The sequence below is a fragment of the Pseudorca crassidens genome, chromosome 2 (genome assembly GCF_039906515.1).
Source record: "Pseudorca crassidens isolate mPseCra1 chromosome 2, mPseCra1.hap1, whole genome shotgun sequence".
Taxonomy (NCBI): domain Eukaryota; kingdom Metazoa; phylum Chordata; class Mammalia; order Artiodactyla; family Delphinidae; genus Pseudorca; species Pseudorca crassidens.
Genome location: NC_090297.1, coordinates 137,171,209 through 137,186,334, shown reverse-complemented (window position 1 = coordinate 137,186,334; position 15,126 = coordinate 137,171,209). Strand labels below are relative to the sequence as shown.

Genomic DNA, 15,126 nt, shown 5'->3' with positions numbered 1-15,126 from the left:
TCAGAGAGAGACAATGAGTGACTGTAGAGGCAGCATCAGAATTTTTATTTCCTCCTGTCTTCAGGCAATGTGTGCTTGCAGCAGAATCAGCGCACTGTGAGAGTACAGGCTATGCACCAATAGGTCTGCCAGGAAAGACTGGGTCCAGGTGTGACATAGTAGGAAAAGCTCTGCTCTAAGAGTCATAAGAAAACAAATTCTGGTCCTTGAGCTGCCTCTGACGTGTTGTGTCACTTTGAAAAAGGCAGGTCACCTTTTCTACCCTCAGTTCTCTGATCTGTGACACAGGGATAATAATACTCTCTCTGACTATGGCATGGGGCTGTCCAGTGACAATACATGACAATGCTTTCTACATTGTAAAAGGTTCAACAAATGGAATCTAGTATCTTTATTAGAAAAGCATCACTTTCCATAGAGATGTCTGCTGCCTTTAGCAAATGCTGCCTTCTGGGTTTCAGAAATGATTTGCCGCAAAGTCTAGGTACCTTTGGAGCTAGGTCCTGGGCGGGAGCAAGAGGCTGTGTCTTAGAGACCTACAGCGGAATGGGGAGAAGGTAGGTAAGCTTTATCGCAGGGCAGCGGTTTGTAAACTTTAGCATGCATTGGGATCACCCGGAAGGCTGAACCCATCCCCAGAGTTTCCAATTCTGTAGGTCTGGGGGTGGGGCCTGAGACTTTACATTTCTAACACATTCCCGGGTGAGGCTGACGCTGCCGGTCCAGGGACCACACTTGGAGAACCACTGTACTAGGGCAAGCAGGAAGAGAGAGTCCTCCTTCTGGAACTGAACCGGGCAGTGTGAAGATCCATGTGGGTAAGGTGATTTGGAAGAAAAAACTACAGAAGACAGAAAAATAGAGATAACGTGCAGATTGGGCAGAACAAAGGGAAAAGTCTCATTCCGTAACAAATGCAGGTAGGGGGAAGTTGCTAGGTGATGGATGAGGGAGAGAGGTGCATTTCCATTGTAGGGAAACCCAGGTGAGAGGCAGGAGCATCGATGTGGAAATACATGTGTCTGGGGAGGTGGAGATTTCTCATTAAGAAGTGAGGAGTGGTGTGGTGGGTGCTGGGGAGCGGGCCGGGCTGGGAGAGGAGTGCCACTGCAGAGTGAGAGGGACAGCTGAGATGTGGCAGAGCGGGGTAATTTCAGGGCTGTGTGGTCTGGCTCGGTAGCGCAGCACAATAGACATGGGGAGGAAGGGGGTGGAATCTGTATGTGTGACCTGCCCCGTGGCTTTCTTGCTGTCTGCATTTATCACATCACGTCACACCCAACAAGACAGCCCCCTCCTCCTGGTTCATTAGGAGATCTGATTCGGCTTGGCTTCTTCTGTCAGCAGCTGTCTGAGGCAAGATCTTTATCCTCCCTGCTCCCTGAGCAGCAGCCAGCCTTCAGCCGGCAGCAGAGCTTATGAGAAGAGGCCCCCTGGACCCTTGATGTTCAGCGTACTGGTGGCGGGAAAGAGTTAATACCTCTGGCTTCGTTGCCCCCTGGGCAGCCTCTGGGTGCAGAGGAGGGCAGCTCTGGGCTGTGGGGACTTCCCCCTGAGCTGCTGAGCTACGGCCAGAGGAGCAGGGAAGCACTTAGTGAGGCTGAAGACGAAAGTGCGGGAGGAGTGCCAGGCGAGCTCTGCTCAGGGGCACCTCCTGTATCCTGCCAATGAGGATGGGCGTGCAGACTGTGCCTGGGAGCTGAGCCGCCGCCCGCTGGGTGTAGGCTGCTTCAGTATTTACCGAATGTGACAAGCAGAGAGAAGAGCTTTCGGTGGGGCCGCTTGCTGCCCGGCTCAAGTGGTGGGAGGTGTGCTGTGCACGTATGCAATGTGAATATGTGTGTTTGTGTGCGTGTGTGTGTGCGTGTGCAAGTGTGCCTCTGTGTTCATGCACACATGCCCTTCACCCGCCAAGGATTTGATTGCTAAGAGAAAGATCTACTCTTTCCCCAGAGCTCCTTACCCGCAACCTTTCTGACTATCCCGTTGGCAAAGACCCGCAGGCCATGAGGACTGGTCAAAGACGGTGAGTGTTGCTTTGGCTTCTCTCTTTTCTCTCCGGGTGCCCGTGTGGGCTGATTGCATTATCCATATTTAATTAACCTGTCTCTCCATGCATATTGATTGCTTTCTTCCCGCTGAGGCTCTTAGTTTCTCTTCCCCTCTTTATCAATCTTTGCTCTTTGCTTTTAACCATTTTTTTCCCTTGCGTATCCTCGCTTTCCAATATGTCCCATCCTGTCTGCCCCAGAGTCACCTGTAACTTGATGCCCACTTATTAGGGCACAGGTAGCATGGTGCCAGCATGCCCTCTGCCTTCCTGGGCTCTGAGTAACCCCGAACTCTGTCCCCTAGAAGTCGAGGGCCAAATGGGATAAGAGCCCCTAGGTGCTGGGATGAATGAGAAAGGTGGGGTCAGAGTATCTTGCAGATTCTTACTTAATCGACTCTAAGTTAATATAAGGGGTGGTGGAAGGGCTGAGGGGCATTGATGGCCAGTGCTGGGTTTGGAAGAGAGAGAGGCAGACATCTCAGCAGCTCTGGGAAGCCAGCGCGGACTAGCAGTGGGATGGGAAAAGCGACAAGGCAGTGACAGGAGACCAGGTGATAACTGCCCCAGGTGACCTTGCCTGCTGTGAATGTGGGTGGTAGCCCCTGGTTCTGCTGAGCCCCAAGGTAATAGAGGAGGCTTCCCCCTCCTCTGGGGCTATATCCCACAGGTCAGAGAAAACGAGGCTAAGATACCCCAAACAATGATTTCTAGAGACCCTTACAGCTGTAAAGGGCTTTGATTTCCCGACTTCTGGGCAAGCAGGTGTACGCACGGTTAGGACGAAGATTGAGGAAATGTCCTCGCTGTCAGGGAACACAGCCCTGGCTCGGTCTCCCAGAGATGAGCCTTTACACGAAGTCTAACTAAATTTTTTTTCCCAGTTTTAACAAAGCAATCTTTTAATTTGATTGATTATAGTATTATTAGAGGAGGTTTTCTTCAAAAGTATTTGTGAAATGTTCTAGGTAATATCAAAATAATGTCACCTGCATAGATCATGTGGGAACCTGATCTATCTAAATTAAGTTTCTTTTAAAATAGATTCTATGTTTGGTGTCACGGTTCCCCAGGGGAACCCTTTATTGATGGGCTGCTCTCCTCATGTGTTTCTTCCTATCAGTTTCTTCTGTGGGAACAAAGGGTTTGATGCTCTGAGAATGGGACCCTCAGGAGAGACAGATTATTAGTCTATCAGGCCTCCACCTCAAGACCCCCTTTCCCCGATGCCCTTCCTGCTTCGGGTCGGGAACAGGCCAGTCTGCAGAATGTGGAAGGTCAGGCAGCCTCCATATGGGCAGGAAAGAGTGACTTGCATATTCATTTCTTCAGCCTGTGCCTGTGATCCCCGCAAAGGAGCAAACCTGAGTGGTGACAGTGCGTGACAAGCCTCCCTTGGAGTTCTTCCAACCTTCCTCCCGCTCACGCCCTCCCCAGGCACCGGCACTCCCACCTCTGGGACACGTTCCCTTGGAGGGAGGTGAGAAGCAGCCAATCAAAGGATTCTGGAGCAAGTGCTGACCACTCCGCCCCCACCCAGGGCTGGCTGGTCACTTGGGTCCCACTCGAGTAAGACACAGAGAACTGTAATTTTTGGCTTGCCACGCCTGTGCTTTCCTCCCCGGGGGCTCGTGTCCCACTTTACGCTGATGGCCAGTGGCTGGGGAAGCAGGACCTCCTGACCAACAGGCAGCAATGTGAAGCCACCCAACAACTGGTCCTTGTTCACCCCCGGTTGGTCACCCTTGCTCAGGACCAGCAGACATTCGTGGGGAACGGGTGTGTGTGTGGGGGGGCGGGGGAGGTATTCCGTTGGCAGAAAGTCACCTGCGAGGACTTGTAGTGCAGTCAGATAAGAGAGGGGGCCCGCTCTTACAGCAGATTCTTTGATTTTAGGTGAGAGGACGTGAAAGGGTAAATCCCTGTGCCCCGCAGTCTTATCTCCCGCCCTGACGTCCCTGCACACCAGCCAGAGGGTTAACCGTAAGCGGGTGCCTGTATGGCCGCTTTACTGATGCCACGCAGGTAACTGATGCTAACCTCTCTTCTCGTCTCTGCCACTTTCCTCTTCCTCTGCCTTCCCACCTCCCCTGCTGTCTGAGCCTGCTCCAAGCCTCCTAATGCCGTGGGTGGGCCACTGGCGTCCGTCCCCCAGGCCTCCTGTGTGGACGGCGCTGTCCTTCCCCGGGTGCTCCTTGCAAAGTTGGGGCCTTGCGAGCAGCATCTGCAAGGCCCTCCCGTACTCTGCCGGGACTTATGGGGTGGGACTGTGCATGAGTGTGCATTGAGCCATTTAGGGGTCTCTGAGTTTCCGGGGTAGAGAAGAAAGATGAGGGCAAGTCTAGTCTTTTTCTTAAGTGACCTTAACCTTCGACTCTTGCTTCTGCTCCTATTATTTCAGGCCTATCTAAAAGGTTAAGTCTCAGACAAGATGGAAAATAGAACGATTTTGCCCCAAAGAATATTTTGTGGAAGATTTTTGCAAACTATTTGGGAGACTTACTGCTGTCTTGGTAACAAGTAGCACACTTTACCCGGATCCCTGCTAAACCTTGTTAAATGGCTTGCATGGATGTGCCGTGTTTTGAAATCCTCTTAGTTGATCTTTAGGGGCATCGACCTGACTCTTCAATGATTGATGTTTCTGAGGCACCAAGGGATGAACCGACTCACTCTAAGTCGGTTCTGGCCTGTGGTGCAGCCTGGGCAGGACCTGCACTTGAATTCATGGAATGTGATGACTCAAGGGCCCTTAATCAGTTGCTACAATAGCCTAGTGCTGGGGCCCCCCGTGATTTGTAACAGTGAGTGGACGTGAGATGCTCACTGTCAAGGAAGGGAGAATGGCTGTAGCCAATATTTTGAAATGCCAGGAAGTCGATGGCTTCACAAAGCACCTGGCTGAGATGAGCGGTAGGGGCACAGATTGTGCAGAAGAGGAGATATTTCTGAAAACTTGAATGTTCTGGCCTTAAAAGACTCCTCAGAGATGGACTGTGGAGTCCAAGTGTCGTCCATCCCCGCCAAATGTAATACCATCCCCGTAGACATTTGTTGGATAAGATTTCTGTGAACAATTCCCAGGGTCAGGGATGAAAACCCATTTGAAGTAAAAGAAAGAGCTTGAATTGGATCTAACATCTCTGCTCAGGTCCAGGATTTGAGAAAATGAGGAAGGGAAAGCCAGGCTGGAAGAACTTCCTTTCAACAAAGAGAATGACATCTTCTAGGATAATTTCCATGGCAAACTGTTACCAGTGTGCATGTGGCAGGCCCCTGTTATCAGTCACTCTTAAGTCCTGACCATCCCAGACCCCTCCCTCTTAGCTTTACCCTCCATCCGAGGAGTTGCCATGGTTAAAGGCCAGGGGTCAGTAAACTTATTCTGTCAAGAGCCAGGGAGTAAATATTTTTGACTTCATGGGCCGTACAGTGTGTGTTGCAACCACCCAACTCTGCCCTTGTGTTCAAAAACAGCTTTAGACAATATATAAACAAATGGGGTGTTGCATTCCAATAAAACTTTATTTACACAAACATGTATCTTGCAGGGCTGTAGTTTGCCAATCTCGGTGAAAGGTAAAAGTGGCCTAATATTGAGAGTCAGAAAGAGACATTAGCATAATTTCTCATTGGATCTGCCACAACAAATAACTACTAAGTGTCTGGTCCTTAGGAAAATAAAAAATATGAGAAATTTAAGCATGCATGTTACAATTTTAAATATGTTGATCGAGATCAACCAAAATATAAGTAGGTGTATGAGAGCTTAGTTAGGTGAAGGTGCTGACAAGGGGCACCCTGGTTCTTAAGTGCTGATTGTACCCACAGCTTCTCCCCACCCGTAGGCATCAGTCCTCGCTGGTCTGTAGCCATTCCTGTATATCCTCAGGTTTGTGGGATCGGTGGGAAGGACCTGAGGTAGAACTGACCTGCCCTGAAGCCCCATACTTTGTCTGTGCTCTGAGATTCTATGACATGCATCCCTGTATCATGCAATCATCCCTCTGCTCTCCATATGGGTACCACTGGGGCTCTGTAATCAGGATTTACTGCTGCTGCTACTGCTACTTTGCCCTCCTAGTGGGAGAGCAAAATGTGGATTGTTATTATGTCATCGCTGTATTTCCTTTCCCCACAGAGAATCCTAATTTAGAAATTCTTCCAAGCTAACGACCTTCATTGACTTACCATCAACTTGCATGTCAGCTTTAAAAAGCATTAAGCCTCCAGGGGTAGGGGACCTATTACTATTCCGGTAGTCAAGATGGGGAGTGAGTACTGCCCTTGATCCTCTAGGTGTTTCTCCTCTTGTTTATGAGATCTTCAGGGGCCACCTGGGGAAGGAGGGGAGGGGGCACTGCTGGCTCCTGCCACAGCAACCCCAGGGGCGCTTTATGGGGCTGACAGTTATTATTATGACAGTTCCCCATCCTTCTGCCCCTGTGCTTGTTGCAGGAACAAAGGGATGAGGACTCGACTGGGATGCCTGTCTCACAAGTCCGACTCGTGTAGTGATTTCACAGCTATTCTTCCCGACAAACCTAACCGTGCTCTAAAGTGAGTAATACGGCCACACAGCATTCCCGGGCTGCCGACCATGGGTTGCCCACTGTGGGACTGTACAGCCTCATCTTCTCTGGTAGATGGCTGAACAGATGAGCCGAGTGACAAGAATTTCCTGCCTCTCGGCAGCTCCTTTTATATCTCTGAACATGAATGAAAAAATGTTATATTCCTTTTCGAAGGGTATGGCTTAACGATCTCAGAATAGGGACCCTCCTTTTTCTCCTAAGAAAACCATACCATGCAGCTCCCTTATAAAGCTGCAGTGTAGGATACTTCTTGGTTCTATTGAGTTGTCATTCTGAGTTTCTCAGTTTGGAAACAAATTACTCAAATCTACTCTAACATTCTGCTTAGGTTCAGAGAATCTGGATTCAGTGCCTATACTGTGTTAAATGATGTCACAGATGGTACCTCATTTAACCCTCCCGGGGCTCTGTGATGGGTGCTGTTATTCCCATTACAGATGTGAGGAAACTAAGGTGACAGTAAGAGATGGAGTCAGGAGCTCAGCCTAACTTTTTCTAAGTCCAGTTTCTTTCCATTGTTACTGTGACATGTTAATTAATTCATTAATTAACTAGAAGTATAGTTGGTTTACAGCGACATCTTTATTTTTATTTTTTTAGATTTTTTTTTTTTTTTGGCTTGTGGGATCTTAGATCCCCGACCAGGAATTGAACCTGGGCCCTCAGCAGTGAAAGCGCAGAGTCTCAGCCACCGGATTGCCAGGGAATTTCCCATACAGTGACATCTTTAAGTGATGCACTTTCTTAGTTTTGCTTTTTAGACTGAAAGCCAACATATTAAACTTACAGAATTCCAATCCTGAGATTTTTCCATCAGCTCCTTAAGAACATATACATTTATAGCGACAGAATTGTAGGAATCCAGCTATGATCTTCATTTGCCCTCCATTGTTTTGATTTATTCTCCTGAGCAAATCTTAGTGGTGGCTGAAGGAGAGGAGGTCGTTCCAGAAATATTCAAGACAGACGTTTCTTCTTTCCTAGGAGACTATCCACGGAAGAAGCTACGAGGTGGGCAGATTCCTTTGATGTGCTTCTCTCCCATAAGTGTAAGTAGGATTCAGGTTTCATCATGTCTCGGCAAATCATTCATTTGTAAAAGAGGCACCAAACACCTGCCATGATCCAGGTACTGTGCCTGGTGTCCAAGACAGCTCCAGTCTCTGACCTCACAGAGCCTCCTGGCTAGAGGGCCCGTAGACAAGAAAACATAATTTAAATGCAGTGGGAAGAGGGCCCTTATTTTGTTTTCTGAGCTGAAAGGATGGTCCCAAGGAGCCTTTACGTTCTCAGCAACTTTAACAAGAAAGAATCTGGCTTAGGGGGTTGCAGTGATGTGCTCGATGGGAATGACAGTCTAGATTCCATCCAAAGCTTGTTTTATAAACCGAGATGACCTCCCCCCAAGTCGCTGGAGAGCCTCAGGTTACTCAGCAGTCAAATGAATATTCTGTGCGTTTTGTTATTGACTTGAGTTGGCAGAGTTTTGAGTTTTCTTGTCCCTCCTTATTTGGGGGGTTTACTACCCCAGCTGTACTATACCCCTCAACTTCCGACCGGGTACGAGTTTTATTGTACACACGTCTGCTATCCCTCCTCTTCCGTTTTCCCCTTTCCTCACCTTGTATGCCTTCCGTTTCCCACAAAGGCAAAAAGAGTTGTGCCTTTTGCAGCGTGGGAAGGGCATTTTGATGGCGGCCAGACTCTTCAGCTCTTGCTTTTTTCTTATCATAAGCAAGTCCGAGTTCATTGGGCTTTACATCCTAGTGGCATGAAAAACATGGGAGTGGGAGAATAGGAGTAAGGAAGTGCGTTTTGAAGAGAAAAGAAGGTTTTACACAGACATTCAGTGTTCCTCATAAATTCGTCTTGCTAATATTAGAAGTCCTGATTGATCTGGGAGCAGAAGGCCTTCTTTTAGTTTAGAGCATTGTTTCCACTTACTTGGGGGACATCGTTTTGATACAACAAAGTGAAGGGCATTGGCTGGTACTCACGCTTGTGTTCTCGATTTTGACCCAGCTCGGCTACCAGATAGTTGATGGCCTTGATGGAGTCCCTCAGTCTTCAGAAAATGTCTTCAGAAGTGATTTTGCTTTCATCTGGATGAGCAGTCCCCTCTTACTATGCCCCTCATCCTAGTACTAATTAACGAATGCTTTTGACTAGATTTTAAAACGAAATGCAAAATTTAAGAATAAGCACATATTGTAGCAAGTGATTTTGTGAGACAAATAGTCATTTTCGTGTTCTATGGATTACACTTAGGAAAGAAAATAAAGCAGAAGAGATACAGCACATATGACATATGGCTATACCCCCAAACAGCAAACTTCTGTGGCGAATCTGTCGAGGTAATGGAATATGTACGATAGTACTTAGGATTTGATAGTTGTTTTTTATGGGGCGATTCTGACTTATTTTCTGGAATCACATTAGGCTAAATAAGTGTCACTATCAAGTTACACCTTCTTTTCTGGCTGGATTTGATTCAAGGTTATCTTGAAGTTTGATTTCTATTTCAGCCTCATGATTGACTCAGTTTAAGTCACTGAGGCCGTTTTCTCATTCTTAAATGGGGATGGAAATACCTGTGTGCTACCTGTCACCTGGGTGTGAGAATCTTCATGAGAGGACAACTTTAGATGATTTTGGGTTCTCTATGCAAAGGTGTTTTGTAAGAATATGGTGGAATTTTTCAAAAATGTTGCTTGTATTTCTCAAATGAAAAATAACTGTGGCTTGAGAATAAAATTGCAAGTTTTGCTGCCAACGATTAACGTGAAGCCTCTATAGACAGAGTTTATGATGGTAAAATTAGTGGATGGAAGCTTACGGTATGTTTGGATTGCTGCAGTGGCAAGACCGGTGATTTAGAGGTTTAACTGTATTTGTTTGACTCAATGACTTTTAGAGCTAAAGACACTTGGTTCTGCTTCTATCAGGGGTGCTTTGGGTTTCCAGGAGTGCAATCACAATTTTCTGAGCTGGGGATTCCACTAAGGGGTGTTACAAGCCAACACCAGATTGCTTTGCTTCTTTGTAAAAAAAAAAACAGTACAGAAATAAGCTTTTTGAACTTTGAAGTTCTGTGCTCCTCCTTGGAGTCTGATGTTCGTTTTTATTTCTGTTTAGTATGGAAATAAAAAGCCAACGGAGTGAATGTCTTTGAGAAGCAAGGGGCTTTTATTCAGGGGCCTCTGGCAGTATTGCAAAGTTCCCGAGAAGCTGTGGAGGGCCAGAGCCCAGCCTACCTCCAAGAGTGTTGACAACTTTCTGCAAGTCTAATTAGTTTGGGTTAGTACTGTGACTCAGTTGGGGCTGATTGAGCTTTTCCAAAGGGATTACACGTGTGCTGGTCTCTTACGAGGGACAGCAGTATCAGAGGTGTGCAGGGCTTTCAATTAAAACAACAAAGTGTCCTAAAAGAAAGGAGAATGACTGAACGACTGGGCTATGGAAAAACGTGTTAGTCTAGAGCCCACTCGCTGGTAATTCTCCAGGCAGCTGTCCTCCCTGAGTTTTCTATTTTGGAAAATTCAGATAATTGTTCTTGTTCCCATTCTCAGTTTACAGAGCATCTCTGCCATCCTGCTCTGCCTGGATGTTTAGGGCACTTATTTACTCTAAAAAAGGTGTCCTGAGTCTTCATTACGGACAAAATCTATGCTAAGCAGCTGACGGGAGAGGGGCCCCAAGATGAACCAGACAGTCCTTCCCTGGTGGAGAATGCAGGTTTCTGAGAAAACAGACATAGATACAGATAACACAAGAAATAAGGCCACGTGCTAAGACTAGGGGGCCTCAAGATTTCAAATAGAATCCTGACATTCAGTGTTCCTCTTAAATGCCACCTTGTCGACGTTAGAAGTCCTCACCGATCCTGAGCAGAAGGGCTGCTTTTGGTTTAGAGCATTGTTCCATTTAATCAGGGAGTGTACTTCTGCAGAATTAGGAATGCTGACTGGTAATCAGACCTCTCGATTTTGACCCAGCTCTGCTGCTAAATAGCTGGGCAGCCCTGATGGAATCCTTCAGTGTCTTGGAAAATCTGTTTCCTCATCTCTACAGTGAAGGATCTGGATCCAGGGGGCTGGATTGAGCTCTGCCCTATTGTTCTAGGATGCTATCTGTAGCAACCACCAGGATTGGCAGTCACTAGTCACCTACGGCAGGTGGTTTGAGTCCATGCTGCCTGCAGGGTTATGTAAAACTGCTTGAGAGCTGAAATGGCTTGAGCAACCAGATGAGAGGCGAAGGTACCTGTGTTATGAAGCTTTCTCCTCTCCTTGGCAGGATCCCACTGGGAAGGGATGCATCTCGCAGGTTCAAATCTCAGGGAAAAAAGAAAGCAACTTTTACTATTTTTTAGAATAAAAAAATCTGGAACGTAAATATTTGGGGAGGAATTTTATTTCCAGTTACACTTGCTTACAAGTGCAGTGCAGAGCTAAAGACGCCCCGTGGAGGTCTGGGAGATAACCACTTGCTAAGTGCTCTTTTTTTTTTTTTAACCAACAAATGAAATTGAAAGTGCTGATGGCTTCATTAGATAGGGAGGGATTTCTAATGTGTGTTAATTTGGCATCTTTCTCCTGTTCATCCAGTGACAATTATAGACTTGCTGTCTGTGTTTGTGCACCTAGTCTGTCCCCAAGGGCATGTGTGCGTGCGCCCACCTCTGCAGTTCATACTCGGGAGAATGAAGGCTCTCAGCTTGTGGGAAATCTTTTCTGACAGGTTGCTGGAGAGCACAGAATTTTGTGTCTTCTGCTTTTATTCCTCATGAGGTTCAGGCATGTGCTTGTTATTTGTCCAGCTTTTAGTAGGACGTTCAGTCCTTAACTCTGAATCAATTCTCCCTCCTTCCCTCTGCCCCTCCTTCCTTTTTTTTTTTTTTTGACGTAAAAGTTGAAATTCATTCCAGTTCTCAGGTGAAGGTGTAGACAGGGTCTCTTCCCTCTTTCTTTCAGCTGATCCCCCACCGGGATGACAGAGCCCTTCACCCTGGGCCCCCATGTGGTCCTTAGCTTTGTTGCATTGTTTGCAGCGCGTGGAGGGTCCAGGCTGACCTGTCCCCGCCAGGCCAAGGGAAGGCTAGGTTCATGGAATAGTGTACTTGAAAGCTGTTTTACATTTGCAGAGTTAGTATTCATCTCTGAGCAAAAGAGAGCAGTAAAGAAGCTTTTAGTTTTAAAAAAATTAGCCCCTTTGGGAAAATGATTGAGCTATAGAAAAATAGAATGAAGTGACCTGGGCACATAGCAACCAAGCAGAAAACCCCACACAAGCCAACACTAAAATTATCAGCTCATGAAATTCCTCACTTGTTCATGCAAATGGTCTTCAGCTCTAGAATGTACCGTTTAATAAACAGATTTCCACCTGTCACACAGCTCTCCTCACATCCCTCTGCAAGCCGAAAGGTTCTAGAACAGTGTTACTCAAAGTGGGATCCAAGGAAGGCAGCACCAGGAGCTGAGCAGCCGATGGGAGCCTGTGAGAAATGGAAGTTCTTGGGTCCCATCTCGTACCTACTGAATCAGAATCTCTGGGAGTGGGGACCAGCAGTCAGTTTTTGCTCAAGCCCCCCAGTAATGTTGACATGCACTGAAGCTTGAGAAACACTGCTCTAAAACACAAGTATGGGAAACTATGAACCTGGAGCCTCCTGGCGGGGCAGGTGGTCTGTGCTTTCGAAGAAACACACTCAAGACTGTACTGCCATTCTCCAAAGTTCTCAGGCAACGCATCCCTTTAATGGGACATCGTCCATATATTGCAGAGTCCACACATGTAGCAGGCGTGGTGGAGAGTGTTCACAGTAATTAAACAAATATGGCAGGTGTGCTTTCTGGATAAAGTGAGGATAAAAGTTAGAAAGAGATACTCAAATTAGAGATGGATAGAAAAGAAACTTCTCCTCCTTGCCACCCTCTCTATATTGCTGTAATTTTTATTTGCACCCAGGAACATGGATGCATTTAGCCTTTATAGAAGGAGTGACAAGAATATGTAAGGCAGCTATTAAAAGCTTGTTGAAGGGCTTCCCTGGTGGCACAGTGGTTGAGAGTCCGCCTGCCGATGCAGGGGACACGGGTTCGTGCCCCGGTCCGGGAAGATCCCACATGCCGCAGAGCGGCTGGGCCCGTGAGCCATGGACGCTGAGCCTGCATGTCCGGAGCCTGTGCTCCGCAACGGGAGAGGCCACAACAGTGAGAGGCCCGCGTACCGCAAAAAAAAAAAAAAAAAAAAAAAATGCTTGTTGAAGAAGGTTTGAATGAAAGCATTTGGACACGCATTCTCTTGCTTACCAGCTGTGACCTTTAGTAAATTATGTAAACTCTATAAACCTCACATTCCTCATCTGTAAAAAGGAATGCTTAGACTTACCTTGTAGATTTGTTGTGACGATTAAATGTGACTACGGTTGTGAAATGCTAGGCATGGTGACTGGTACATGGTGTGGGGCTCCATGAAGGATAAATATTCTTATTATTTTTATTATAACCCAACATTAAATTCATTGAGAACACATGCATTTCATGACTCCTATATACTAGAGATGGTGTCAGCTTCTTGATCCCATAGGCAGCTTGAGGTTCAACTCTGGGGGTAGGGTGGGGTTCACGTTAGCATCACCAGTGGGCTTATTCCAATTTCATAATACCTCACCCCCTTTGCCACATGAGGTTTTGGCATCCCTTCTTCATACTGTCCCAACTTCCCCTCAATGTATGTGAGAGCATCCATCTGCGATGTAGTTTTTTGTTTTTTTGTTTTTTTTGTTTTTTTTTTTTTTGCGATGTAGTTTTTAAAAGCCCAGTAGGTGAATCTGATATGTTTCCTCTTTGAGAGTCCCTGCAGTGTTGTTATATCAAACCAACCAGAAAAACATTCCTAAACACTTAATTTTTGAAATCTTTTAGGCTCTGGACTGGTGTACATGGGATTTGATAATACTTCTCTTGTTTTAAAGGAGTCATTTGTGAATGCTAAACTTTCACCCTATTTGGGGCACATCTCCTTTGTCACCCCTTTAATAAAAAATCCCTTGCCAATTTCTTATAATAGTTGCAGATACAGGCTCGACCACGTTTTTTCTGTTACTTGACTCAGTTTCTGCTTGATAAAATAAGAAGGAACATTGGACTAGGAGTTGTAAGACCCAGGCTCTCCTTCCTCTTCTGTGACCACGTCCTAGGAAGAACAAGCCATGCCACCCCAGGGCCTCACCATTTCCTTGTGTTCCATGTAGGCCTGGATCATAGGATGTCCCATGTGTTTTCTGACTCAAAGAGTCTAGCAACCAAGTCCTACTACTATCATAATCTATCATCTTGCGATATATATACTAACAAAGTAGAGATCATTGAAGAAAATTACGCGAATCACAAGACTGAAGTACAATTAGCATACTAATTGCTTGCCAGTAAATGTCAGTAACTGGAAATAGTTTGTTCTCTAAATAATCTTCCTACCTAAATCTTCTTAGCCCCAGTTATTTGCTTAAAAACCTTCATTTTATAGATAACATAAAAGAAAGCCTTTGATCCTGGTGCTATTCTCATCACAAATTTCAAATTAGTGAGCTTAGTTTCGAATCAAAGAGGTTTTGACTTCGTCATTAGTATATGTATCCTAGATTTCATGAATGTGTTTTCCTCTCCTCTCCTTCGTCTGACCTTGGATCCATTAACCAGCTTATTTTTTCCCAATTGATCAGGGACGCAACAAGAGGACTGTGGTCTTTGGGACTACACTTTCGCAAACAGAAAGCTAAAAAAAAAAATATATGTATATATCATTCTTGTGATCTTTTCTTTTTTTCCAAGCCTGGGAACTGAACTAGGCTCAAGCCCACCCCCAGTGCCAGCTAAATCAGGGCTCCTGGACCTTGAACTGTTACCTAAGCCACCCTCCCTGCTGCACCAGCTGCACGGCTCATTCATAGTGACCCAGTTCCTTTTCTTATGTAAGCACCCTGCATCAAAGCACTAGAGGGAGGATGCCGGCAGCAGGCAGCGTGTGCGGCCACGGGAGTGCTCTTGCAGATGCAGTGCATGCTCGGGAGGTTGCCAAAGTTCTGTCCAGTGTTCCAGGAATTCTGGACACCATCCTTTCCTTTCCTGCGACTCAATAGACACTAATCTCAAAAATGTCTGATGTCCTTAGTGTCTTGACTTAGAAGGTCACGCAGAGAAAGCCAAAGTGAAATAAAAATGAAATGAAATGAAGAAAAAAAAAGGCAGATCCTCCTGTTTCTCTCTCATTCTCCTGAACGGTTTCTCACCCATCATCTTTAAGTTACCAGGGTCGTGTTTTGGTATTAGGCAGGTTATGTTCTGTCCAATGATTCCTTAAGCCAGCAAAGTACAGGAGTAATGATCACAAACACATGTGGAGCAATCCCTGTCTTAGTGTCAGGCTCTGCATGCTGTTTACGTGTATTAACTCACCTCATCCCCACGGCCCCATGGG

At 46.3% G+C, this 15,126-nt stretch overlaps 1 protein-coding gene across 13 annotated transcripts in view; it reads left to right on the top strand.

Moving 5' to 3' along the window:
* Positions 1–693: 693 nt before the first annotated feature.
* Positions 694–15,126, top strand: part of RGS8 (regulator of G protein signaling 8) — a 30,581-nt gene continuing 16,148 nt past the window's right edge. Inside the window, exons 1-6 of one of the 13 annotated variants that reach the window (XM_067728849.1) lie at positions 759–818; positions 1,954–2,026; positions 3,383–3,530; positions 3,947–4,075; positions 6,509–6,610; positions 7,630–7,694. In XM_067728849.1, the coding sequence (XP_067584950.1) occupies positions 4,050–4,075; positions 6,509–6,610; positions 7,630–7,694 (193 nt within the window). In that variant the 5' untranslated portion in view covers positions 759–818; positions 1,954–2,026; positions 3,383–3,530; positions 3,947–4,049. Of the gene's footprint in view, positions 819–1,333; positions 2,027–3,382; positions 3,531–3,946; positions 4,076–6,508; positions 6,611–7,629; positions 7,695–15,126 lie in introns of those variants that run through there. The other 12 variants (XM_067728846.1, XM_067728845.1, XM_067728847.1 and 9 more) reach the window with 12 other exon arrangements.